We start from the raw sequence: 13,020 nt of genomic DNA, 5'->3' as shown, positions 1-13,020 counted from the left end.
ATACATTGTACAGCTGTTTCACTGTACCTTTTTCCGTGTCATACGTATTAAAGTCAACATGCGAAACATTTGTGTAAATACCACCCAATTTTCTGCGAGAAACCACACGCGTCTGTACGTAGTTTCTTCGATATCCATCCCACAGCTTGCGGAACAACAATAATTTTCATTGCTTCTCTCTTGCTTTGTTAATATTTGTTAAATATTTTGGTAAGTTTCTGTTTCTCCTTTACTTTCCGGGTATTTTGATAAGCGCTCGTTTCTTCTGTAATTTTCAGGTATACTCGGACATCTTGTTTATACAGCCTGCATATGCGTTTGCTAGATCAGCGGTGAACACAAGCAGCTTGCCCGTCTATTTCTACTACTTTGACTATGATGGATGGGGCTCATCAGAATATGGTAAGCAACAAAAGTATTTCCAGCTATATGACGTTCTGCCGGCCGTTGGTGGCCGAGCGGTTCTAGGCGCTTCAGTCTGGAAACGCGCGACCGCTACGGTCGCAGGTTCGAATCCTACCTTGGGCATGGATGTGTGTGATGTCCTTAGGTTAGTTAGGTTTAAGTAATTCTAAGTTCTAGGAAACTGATGACCTGAGATGTAAAGTGCCATAGTGCTCAGAGCCATTTATATGACGTTCTCATGTTGCGATGTTTGCTACTGGCACTTGTAACACTGGCTGAAACGTTGGTCAATACTTCAAGATGAAGTCACGGTTACATACTTTTTTTTTCTTTTGTGTGTGTGTGTGTGTGTGTGTGTGTGTGTGTGTGTGTGTGTGTGTGTGGTGCTGAAGTCTGAGGAACTTCGTTGATTTTTACTTCTATAGAGAATGGAAAGGGTAAAAATTTTCACTTTATTTATTTATTCTTCTATCAGCTTTAGTTTGGGCACACAGAGGGGTCCTTTAACTCGCCGCTTTTAGTGTGTGTTTGAAAACAGTGTGTGGAAGTGCTAAAGGACTTTATGTCCGTAAATTATGTAGAATTACGTAGGGATAACATTTACGGGGGCTCAAATATTATCACCTTTGGTACTTTATATTTTTGGTTGCGTGAGGGTTCTACCGTACCTACTGTGGTGAGTTGTGGTGTACTGTCGCGTATCGTGTCCAACGTCCAAAATAAGGTTCGTGCCTTCTCCTTGACCTTATCTGAGAGGTAAGATTCGCTTAAGGCTCGATGAATATCATGATTCCGGATCCATCATTGGGCTCCAGTGATCCGTCGTAGGCATCTGCTTTGTGTAACCTGTAACTTCTCGTAATTAGTGGCACGCGTAGTATCCCAGGAGGTCGATCCATATAAAATAGATGGTTCGATTGTGACGTGGTACAGCTGGAGTTTCGTGCGTTGTCTAGGGTACAAGCTCGTCTGAAATGGGAGGATAGCTCTCAGCATTTTGAGGCCAGATGTCTTCTTCTCCATAATGTGATTACTACACAGCAATTTGGCGTCCAGATGCACTCCAAGGTATTTTACTGTTGTTGCCCACGGGAGTGGCTGGTCTGATATCCGTAGGCGTTCATTGACAATGGGTCTCCGACGTGTGAAGACAATATCTTTGCTTTTCTCTGCGTTGACCGTTGCCGGCAGGAGTGGCCGAGCGGTTCTGGGCGCTACGGTCTGGGACCGCGCGATCGCTACGGTCGCAGGTTCGAATCCTGCCTCGGCATGGATGTGTGTGATGTCCTTAGGTTAGTTAGGTTTAAGTGGTTCTAAGATCTAGGGGACTGATGACCTCAGAAGTTAAGTCCCATAGTGCTCAGAGCCATTTGAACCATTTGAATTAGAACACCCTGTATAGGGAGAGGAAGGTATTTACAGGTGTCGCTAGCGTAACATTTAGGTCTCACTTAAAATAATTTATGTGATTACATTACAATCTGCTGAATAAAGGTGAACGAAAATATATCTAAAAATGTTTACAAATATATTGCCAATTAATAATTAATGCAGATTCCAAAAAGTTATCCTTATAGCGTTAATTACGAAATGTACCTATGTAGACGCAGAATTTATATTTGGTACCGTTAGTGTAAATTGATATACAATAGACTGCTTAACAAACGATGTAAAAATTAACAAATACCACAGATACACGCACAAAGCCATTAAAATATTTTTTTAAACTTATTAAAAATCATTGATTACCGAAACCGGTTATCGAGAATAAAGGTTATTATTAGCGATCATGCGGAAGAAGTTCTGTGATATGCTTTCGCAGATCGGCCCTTGCTTCTCAAAATGAGTAAACCAGATGTTAAGAAGATACATAGAAGATTACTATAAGTCTGACGTATGCAAAGAAGCAAACTATAAACAATAGTAAATGACTGTGTGATACAGGGTAGACGGATATATTTTACTACAAAAATAAAAACTAACGTAATCAAGCGTCTTCTAACCAAATTGCGTGCCTACGGACTATCGCCTCAGTTGTGCGACTGGATACGTGATTTCCTGTCAGAAAGGTCACAGTTCGTAGTAATAGACGGAAAGTCGTCGAGTAAAACAGAAGTAATATATGGCGTTCCCCAAGGAAGTGTTATAGTCCCTCTGTTGTTCCTGATCTATATTAACAACATAGGAGACAATCTGAGCAGCCGTCTTAGATTGTTTGCAGATGATGCTGTCATTTATCGTCTTGTAAAGTCATCAAATGATCAAAACGACTTGCAAAATGATTTATATAAAATATCTGTATGGTGCGAAAATTGGCAATTGACCCTGAATAAGAAGAAGTGCGAAGTTATTCACATGGGTGCTAAAAGAAATCAGCTAAATTTCGATTACGCGATAAGTCACACAAATCTGAAGGCTGTAAATTCAACTAAATACTTAGGGATTACAATTGCAAATAACCTAAATTGGAACGATCACATAGATAATATTGTGGGTAGAGCAAACCAAGGACTGCGATTCATTGGCAGAACACTTAGAACGTGCATCAGGTCTACTAAAGAGACTGCTTACACCACGCTTGTCCGCCCTATTCTGGAGTATTTGCTGTGCAGTGTGGGATCCGCACCATGTGGGACTCACGGATGACATCGAAAAAGTACAAAGAAGGGCAGCTCACTTTGTAGTATCGCGAAATAGGGGAGATAGTGTCACACACATGGTACGTGAATTGGAGTAGCAATCATTAAAACAAAAGCGTTTTTCGTCGCGACGGGATCTTCTCATGAAATTTCAATCACCAGGTTTCTCCTCCGATTTCGAAAACATTCTGTTGGCACCCACCTACATAGGGAGAAATGATCATCACGATAAAATAAGAGAAATCAGGGATAGCACAGAAAAATTGAAGTGCTCGTTTTCCCCGCGTGCCGTTCGAGAGTGGAACGGTAGAGACAGCTTGAAGGTGGTTCATTGAACCCTCTGCCAGGCACTTTATTGTGAATAGCAGAGTAATCACGTAGATGTAGATGAACCAAAAAATTTAAAGATTTTTATTTACAATGCGTTTCTGACGCCTTGTTCTACCATCAGATGGGATTCCGGTGTTAAAGCTCAGGTACATTGCTCCGGAGAAAACAACGTCTTCGAAATATCTGCAGTCCTCCATCTCTTCCATCTGCACTTTCCTTCAGAGCACGGCATTTGGCCTCAACACGCGGTTGGTGCTCCCAACGCTGGTTTGTATTTTTGCCTATATTTACTTATTCACCAAAAGGCATCTGTGCCAATAACGCTGCCTCGAATGATTCCTCGTTATGCTCTACGCCGTGGACGTTGCTTCCGAAGAGGCGAGAGCATGATATCACTTCACAGACAGGAGCAACATCTTCATTGAAAGAAAACGTGAATGATTCTTTGCATTCGTTACTCAGAACTTCTGCAGCTCGACAATCTATGATGTATACGACTGACTGACCTTATTAGGGTATTGACTGTAGTGCAACTCAACAGTCACAACGAGAATTTGTCGATCATGATGCAGCTTCAACACATCACAAACATCACCGAATTCCGTGCTACTAGTGTCAGAGAGAGGCCATTATTTCCTCGTCCCTTCATATAACTAACTACAATAAGATACTAATAAAGCACCCCCATCACCGAGTCAACGACCTTACTATCTTCACAGTAAACTACGAGACTGCGTAAATACGATTCCTCTATATTCTTTTAGACTTATAAACTGACGAACGATGTCGTCGTGCTGAACATTTTGCTCATGCAGTAACTGCTATTGTCACTGGCGCTTCTGCTCTTGTTGCAGTGTGATCTGCTGCTGCCATATTTCGAAAATGTTTGTTCATATTTTTTAAATGTGTACATACTTATTGCTAACTAATCTGACGAGCCAACAATGTATGAAGGGGAACGATAGAGAAACAAATCGCTCCGATCCGACTTGACCATAATGAGGGCCGCGGTTTAACAACCAATGGCTCCCATAGCTTAACACGTGGCTCGCGATCGCACCGGAAGCTGCGGTCCGGGCGTAAAATGTGATCCTCCCAAGTCATGTAGCCATACAGTGGTGGTCTGTGCGTTCACTTCTTCGTCATTGTTGCTGTCCAGTAGGGAAACAATCGTTAATAGTCTCAAATAAAGCAGAAATTAAGTGATTTTTATTTGTAAAGTGGTTACTTGCGAAGCCCACACCACTCCCATACGTATCACTGAAATCAGTAGGCATTGAGTGCTCCACAGACACAGTCAACCTAAAATCTGATTCATTTTCCGTTTAAGAGTAGATAAACTCTTATTAAATGTTTGTGGAGTCGGATGGGCACAAAATTTAATAAGATTACCCATATCAGCTTTTTACTTTCAGTATTTCGAACACAATACGATTACCATATGGCAACAAGTGCAGCAAGTGGACCTCTATGAATCCACTCAGTCGCAGTATATAAGAGTCCAATTTAACCTAAAAAGCTGATAACATTCACATAATGATAAAAATTGTTGTGTCAGTAACTTCAGACTGCTGTGTGTGGCGACAATTCTCTTAAATAGACCGATGGCCTTCGTTCCGCTTGAATTAATTTTCAGAACTAACAGATGATGACAAAATAGTCAAAACTGGCTGAAACAAATTAAAGTTTTGTAGCAGGTCTTTGATGATACACATAAAAATTAATTCTAGAGTGTTGTCCCCGTGTTTGGAGTCTATAACCATTAGTCACGTAAACAGTCATTGAACGTATTCAGAGCCGGCCGCTGTGGCCTGAACCGGGCTGCTGCTACGGTCGTAGGTTCGAATCCTGCCTCGGCATGGATGTCTGTGATGTCCTTAGGTCAGTTAGGTTTCAGTAGTTCTAAGTCTAGGGGACTGATGACCTCAGAAGTTAAGTCCCATAGTGCCCAGAGCCATTTGAACCATTTGAACCTTCTGGTAAGAAGCTTATGATGTCTCATGTATTAGACAATCTAGCACGAAGATAATAATCTTCAAACACTTTGGAGGTGAGCATTCTTGCACGTGTAGCTTTTACCTGTTACATCACGATTTCTGCCTAACAATGTATCGGGTGTGGTCAGGGAGGTCATAAAAGTAATCAAGAATTTTACTGGCAAGTAGTGTGTAAGGTTCATGCAACTTCTAAACGTGGATATAAGAACTAATAAGATACAGATGTATGAAAGAGTCAGATGAACGCCATTGCGTCCGCTGTTAGTATTTAGTGCACGTACTTGCACCTAGATATAGTCTTCTGGATATGTTTCACGCTATAAAAGGAATGTGACTGATGCGGTTATTTTAGACGCCGTAGAGCCTGAATTTATGAATCACACATTACTTCTATTTTATTTTCACAGGTATGAACCACGCAATGGAAGTAGCGTATTTGTTTCCTGGTATATTTGGACCGGATAAAGATCCAGCTTCCAACGATGGGAAAGTGATCCAACAGCTGACAACATTGTGGACAAACTTTGGCAAATACGGGTGAGTACTTTGGGTTCGTCACTGAAAACGTACACATACTACTGTCTGAAAATGCAGAAAAAATAGTAGAACTCAGTTCGAAAACTATAGGACAAAAGGAAACAAATAACCAGGTCTCATGGTAACGTAAGGGACTTTTCGTAAGTAAGCAGCTCTGCTTTGAAAAATTATAATTCTGCACCATTCAGAAAGTTTTTACTTCTTTCACTACGCGTTTCGAGCGTTTCATATCATCAGTTGGAAAGGATCGTTGTGAGCGTGTGGGTGTTATTCTGTCATTCTGCGCAACGAATTAACCTGAGATGTACCCTTTACCCTGTGGCTCCTGCAAGATGCAATTCCCACCCCCACACTACTACAGAAGTCAGACAGACGATCCTAACGTTCTAAAGAGAAATGCCGAAAAACTTTCAGCAACAAATATCTTCTGGAGTCGTCCACTGTAAGGAAATGACACAAAAATTCACAAAATTTCTTACGTAACTAGCGGTATACTTGGGTACTGGAGTAGTGCTAGTTAGTGTAAGAAAAACATGAAACTAACGAAAATTATTATTTATTTTGCAAAAATTCTGAGAAATCACAATGGCACTTTTAATTATGAACTGAACAAATTATTTCCAGGTTCTTTGTGGAATGTGAAGTTACCTCTTAAGGATAGGATTCGCTAATGAAATTTCTATACAAAGTTTAAGATTGTTATTGACTTGGCAGAATGGCTCAGAGCCGCGCCTACTCAACTTGAATAATTATCTGTTAGGATGTTGGTAGGTACAGTCGACGCTGTCACGTGTGACATGCAGTGAAGTGTATTATTGTGGAGGAAATATGGGGCTCGCAAGAGCTGTAGCGCAAAATACCATAAGCTGTGATGACTGCTGTGTGCGCCGTTCACTGCTGACACAGTAAGTGTGGCGGACAACACAGTGAACAATGCTTAATCGCAAGGACTCAATGTAGAGTCGCACTGCGATTCGCTCTCGACAGAGGTGTTCTCCCAGTGAAGTACTGAGGAGAGACTTGTTCCTCGCTCTTTGAGTACACGTATGAGCGCATACACTCTCGTTACGCGTTATCGCTCCAAGAGCGACAACGGAACAGCCCCTCTCCATGCCAGACGTGAAGGGGTATATCTTTCGGTCTCTTCCATTACTCCTTCAGCTCAAGGCGTCAGGAATATCGTCTGCCAATCAGCATTGCTCTTCTAAAATGGGAGAATGACGTTTCGTTTAAGGCGACCAATCTGGAAATCTGTAGCATCGGCGTTTGGCGTTTGCTGTCTCCCTGTGAAAACCTCTGAAACTGCGTGCTATGTTTGTAAAGACCCCGAACACGGGGTCATTCTCCCCTTTCACTCAGGCAAACACTGTCCGCTCCACGGGCGGTCGCCATCCGACGTAGATAGGCTGAGTTGTCTTCTGCAGGGACCGGCCTCTCGGCGTGCGGTCCGCCTTTCCGAAACTAAAAGCTCTTGTGACCGTCGTGTGTTGAATGTGTGTGTGTGTACACCAGCCTCGTGTATCTCAACCCCGGTGCGCACTTGCTATTTGCGTATTGTTTACATGAATTCATACAACATTGACTTTATCTTATCGAGTTTGGGTTCGAATGAAGCGTCTTGATGTGCGGAATATGATTGTGAGGGCGGAATATGTAAGCAATGAATGTCAGGAGACCACAACATCTTACATCGTTTATACAGCTGTTCTCCGTAGAAAGAGTGGACGATTTCTTGCAGCAGCTCTCGGGGCCCCAAGAGACCAACTTGCAGCCTATATTGTTCATTAGCCACAGCACCTACGATGCGGCGTAGCAAACTGCTTAAAGTCGTAAAAGTCATTTAGAGTGAGACAAGAACAGTATGAGAGCTGCATTCTTAAGAGGATAATCCCACATTCTAATGCAGTAGGAATACATGTGAAGAGAGCGTAACATACTGTTCATGTCACCAACTTCTGAAACAGACAGGTGACGCTGCTGTTTACATTTTGGGATGAGACAGAAATTTTAGTATTACACGTACACTCTAAGACGAGAAAACGGCGCAGCAAGAAGGCGTTAGCATAATGGGATGAAAAACGTGTAGGTGTGATGTACATGAAAAGACAACACATTATCAGAATTTCATAAAACTCAATGATTTGTTTAAGAGAAAGAGTCCGCAAGTGAGCCAGCCAGTAACGTGTTGGTGCACATCTGGCCCTTATGCGAGCAGTTGTTCGGCTTGGCACTGATTGACAGAGATATTAGACGTCCTCTTGAGGGATGTCGTGCAAAATTACGTGCAGTTGTCATGTTAGATCCTTTAAATCGCAAGATGGTTAGAGGATCCTGCCCATACTGCTCCAGACGTTCTCAGTTGGGGAAAGATTCTCCAGTGTAACGGCTTAATTATGGTATAGAAGGCTGAGGATTATCAGCTGTTTGCCAAAACTGATATTATTAATGAACTTTTGACATAATTACTCAATTTTTTTTTAAAAGTGAGTCATCGCCTCCTCAAAATAATGATCACGATTAGTACAACACCTGTGAAACAAGGAAGCACCAAGATGGGGCGGAGGAAACGAAATGAAACATCACGGAGTGAGATGATGTATAATCTAATTTCAGTGGTTACATACTCGAGTCAAGTTTACAAACAACTTGGCTGTGGGAACTCACTTAACAGTATCAAATCTGCAACCTCAGTGGTCTGGATGCATACACTGATACGGATAGAAGGAAGGTCGTAAAGCCGTTGCATCCTCGACTAACTCACACTGATCCACAACTGTTATAGCTGGTCGTTGATATCCTGGATACTGCGACGGGGATGAGGTCGACGTTCGTGATCTGGGGATCTCACTGTTCACAGGAGTAACCCATCATGCAGACAATTGATAGAGGCGCACGCAATGTCTAGAAGATCATTGTCCTGCTGAAAAGTGACACTGTAATACTATCGCATGAGAGGTAACATACGAGGCCGCAGGATATCCGTGACGTAGACGTACCGTTGCGCCGACAGAAACCACTCAATTACTATCAGCCGTGATCAGAAGGCGTCCCCTATAGCTACTGAGGCCACGACGCAATGAGAAACTCCGCCATGTATCTACAAAACAATGGAAGAATGTGACATCTCCCCACGTCGGCGTCTTGCCTATAGTCGACGACAATTATTCTTGATTCATCGCTGAACGTAATGTGAAGCTATTCGTCAGCAGCCCGAGCTTCGCTTTCACGGCACACGTAAAAAACGCAGCTCTTTTGTTTTGTAGTGTTAGCGCAGTATGTGCGTGAGACGGTAGTCCCCTAGTCAACCTAAAGCTAGTTTTCCACAAAAGGCGCAAGATGACACGGTGTGTTACGTGGAGTCCATGATTTGTTCTCGGATGGCAGGCACAGATGTGGAGATGTTGCGATGGACTTTGTCCTCAATATGACTATCCTCCCTCGTGGTAATCAGACGTGGGCGACCCAAAGTAGGACAAGTACTCTTGCCCTCACGTACCCATGCGCTCCAGTATCGGGCCACTGCCGCATCCGACTGCCGCACAGTGGGGAGACTGCACGATCTCACCAGCTGGAGACCCACAATGAGAACGCCTTCAAACTCTGCCAGATGCTGATAACCGTCTCAAACGAGTTCACGCCGTTTCTTCACAGCGATCACTCAACATCTGATGCTGTTCACGCCAATTATGTACCCTACCAGGCCTGGTAACAACACTAAAAACGAGTAACACTAAAGCACTTTGATGGACATTCTATCTGTTGTGACGTTATTTATAAAAATTCAACATTCAAGGGTCAGCACTGTAAAATTCAGCAAAATCCTCATTGCGTTGCTGCACACTTAAAATTAAATATACAGAATTTCATTACCTTTCAAATTTGTTCCAGTTGGCTCCCCTTTGAGTTACAGTATCAATTCATTACTCGTCTCTAATTGCTACGGACAATGGTCAATATCTATTAACGATCAGTATCACTTTCAATTCTTGACAATCTTATAGCCTTACAAATTAACACTTTTATAGAAATAACTACGACCTAACATTAACTGGTTCTATGTGACCACAAACAATATTATTTATCACTTCATTTTACAAAAATTGTATTATGCTGCATTCATAGGTCAGCAACTAAACTCTCACATCTAGCCACTAGCTTTAAGTCTTACATGCTACCTATAACAAAGTGCAACCGCAACTGGTACTGCGCTCCTTGTTACAACAGATTTTGCCACTCAGGCAACAACTTTGGTTCAGTGGTGTCAAAATACCACCTCTTCTACATAAGATAACAGTTTCGTGTCATTTTTCACGGAATATATAACACAATCTGGCTGCACATACAAGTGCACTCCTCACACAGTCACAAGTAATTGTAACCGTGCTCATTTACACACTCGCAGATGGTGTATACGTGTACGTAGTTACTCTAAGATCCGACTAGGTCATTCGAGTAACACAGTTTTTCTTATGTATATCCAACCACTATCATTTTACGTATTCAGAATGTTCAGAAACTGATTTTCCGAAACGTATATTCAATACGCATTCACCGCACATTAAATGGTAATGCTAAGACAGTCTCCTAAAAATAATTTCTTCGAACTCGCAGGTACAAAGGGTACTGAAAACACCGTATGGAGTGACATATGACGATCTGGTGCAATTTATTTGAATCTATGTGCGAGCATTTGTATGCAGTTTCATGTATGTTAGCTATTAGACTCGTTTCGATTAGTTCTCTTGCGTGTTCCGTGGACCTAATTCGTGACACTCGCCATGTCGTGAATCATGTCAAAAGGGTACACTTCCTCTCTGGAAATATGTCCACATGGTAGCCATTATACATCAAGATTTTTTCAAAAAATATGTACATAAAAATTTGACAAATGTAACCCAAACACATACATAATATCGATTTAGAGGGTGATGTATAGACTGGATGCAGCTGCCACGTAGAAATGATTTGAACTTGTTTTTGAAACCATTATCTGCCAGTACCTTTAATTCACGAGGGAGTCGATCAAGTACTTTTATGGCTGTCTTCTTCTTTTCTTAATGTACAGCAGTAGGTTTAACTTGGGAATAGGGGAGGTTATTTTTCCTGGTGTTACACCTATGAATGTTAGTATTATTTTCAAATTGTACCTGATTTTTTCACAACAAACACCAAAGGAAAGTAAATGTGTCATGAGTCTGTTGTGTGTGTGTGTGTGTGTGTGTGTGTGACTGCATTTTTTTTACATTTTGAGAGTGACGGGGGGCAGGGGGGAGGCAGTGAAACAGAATTGTTAACAATAATTGATTCTACGTGAAGACTATACAATATCTGGAAATTACTAATGAGTTTTCGTATGGTATTCGTAAAAGTAGCGATGTTGTCTAGCCTTCATTGATAGAACACAAAATAATTACAGGTCAATACAAATTAACAAAATTATTATTTTACCTTTAATCTATGAGAATAACATTTTACAAACTAATGGAGACAAATTAAACGGAACATTACTAACACATTGCCTTTAGTAAGGTGCTGGGGACTGTGATTCCATCATATCATACACTTAGCCTGTGTCCGTAAGCAATATTTGGAACGCATTCTGCTCCAAAGTCCATGAATAATACTTAGTACAGAGAAAACTTCATCTATATATGGAAACTGAACTAAGAAGCAGACGTACGCATACGACGAGAAGGATTCACTGTGTTCCTGGTTTATTTTCGCAGAGAGCCAACGCCGGAGGGAAGCACGATGACGTGGGACAGGTTCACAGCGGACACGGACAGCTACATGGACATGAAACTCGAATTCGTGTCGCGTCAGCACTTCCTCCAGGAGCGAATGGCGTTTTGGAGAGATCTACTGCACTTGTAGCACGTTGCATTCAGTCAACTGTTGGTCTCCTACAGTGAAACAGAAAACGTTCTACAAACATTGTATATAGCCACACGTAGAAATTTCTCCCGTATATCTGTATTAAAATATTCGTTTATTAATAAATTTATTTTTACCTTATAGCTTATTTGTCCCATGTTCTTCTTTTGGTACCCACCGTACTCCAGTATTCCAGCGAAAATGAACATGAAACTGACGTTCTTTCTGTAGTCTATAATTATAACACCCGTAAATTTATCGCGAGATATGTCCCCTTAATGTGATTTATATTGTTCTCCAATGACATTTGTGTAGAGTATTTTTAACTGTGGTTGTGATGGGTAAACTATGGAGAAGAAAGGCAAAAAATTAGAAAGTAATTGAGATGTGGATGTGGAGAAAAGTCACAAAAACATCCTGGACCAAAAGTTAGTTCCTCTGTGCTGAGTTTCACAGTCTTCAAAAATCTTGTGAAACATAAATCCCTTGCTTCTTTCGACTACACTGCTTTTCTCTTGAGCAAATTGAAAAGAAGAAAAAAGAATTACTAGAATGAATTCGTTTTACCTGATGTAACGTAAAAAGATTTGGTTTTATTTTACTTGGATTTAGAGCTTTCGTCTCTACTGCAGACCTGTTTGGGAGTGGGACGATTTCCTCGGGGACACTATAATACTGGACGCACAGAAATATTGAAAGGCCTACTTCTCATCCCACGACATCATATGGCGACCGGCCGATGGTGGTTGAAATATCATGTACCATGCCACGTAAAGAAAGAGAGCGTCATCAAAAATTTAAGCAGAATGAAAGCCTTGCTGAAGAGAAATGCTGAACGAGGTTAAACCGGGCTGCTCGAGAGCAATGTTAGAAGCATCTAATGAACTGGAAAGTACACTTTTGCTCAATGGCCAGATAAAAGATCAAAAGACGTTCTGGTCTTATGTAAGGTAAGCTTAGGGAGCATACCAGCACGGGAATGGGAGATGACAGAAGGCCAGGACAGTGAATTTGTCGTTACACAAATATTTCTCTTTGGAAGACTGTAATACGTTTCAAAAATGGCTCTGAGCACTATGGGACTTAACTTCAGAGGTCATCAGTCCCCTAGAACTTAGAAATACTTAAACCTAACTAACCTAAGGACGTCACACACATCCATGCCCGAGACAGGATTCGAACCTGCGACCGTAGCGCTAGCGCGGTTCCAGACTGTAGCGCCTAGAACCGCTCGGCCA

General features: G+C 41.7%; 1 protein-coding gene across 1 annotated transcript in view; it reads left to right on the top strand.

The window, feature by feature from the left end:
* Positions 1-11,878, top strand: part of LOC126094926 (juvenile hormone esterase-like) — a 54,211-nt gene extending 42,333 nt beyond the window's left edge. The window contains exons 8-10 of the mRNA XM_049909572.1: positions 279-402; positions 5,779-5,908; positions 11,635-11,878. Coding sequence (XP_049765529.1) covers positions 279-402; positions 5,779-5,908; positions 11,635-11,782 — 402 coding nt within the window. The 3' untranslated portion in view covers positions 11,783-11,878. The remainder of the gene's footprint in view (positions 1-278; positions 403-5,778; positions 5,909-11,634) is intronic.
* The last annotated feature ends 1,142 nt before the right edge of the window (positions 11,879-13,020 follow it).

The sequence above is a fragment of the Schistocerca cancellata genome, chromosome 8, assembly GCF_023864275.1.
Source record: "Schistocerca cancellata isolate TAMUIC-IGC-003103 chromosome 8, iqSchCanc2.1, whole genome shotgun sequence".
NCBI classification, from domain to species: Eukaryota; Metazoa; Arthropoda; class Insecta; order Orthoptera; family Acrididae; genus Schistocerca; species Schistocerca cancellata.
Note: the sequence above shows the minus strand (reverse complement) of the source record. Positions and strands in the feature narration are given on the sequence as shown.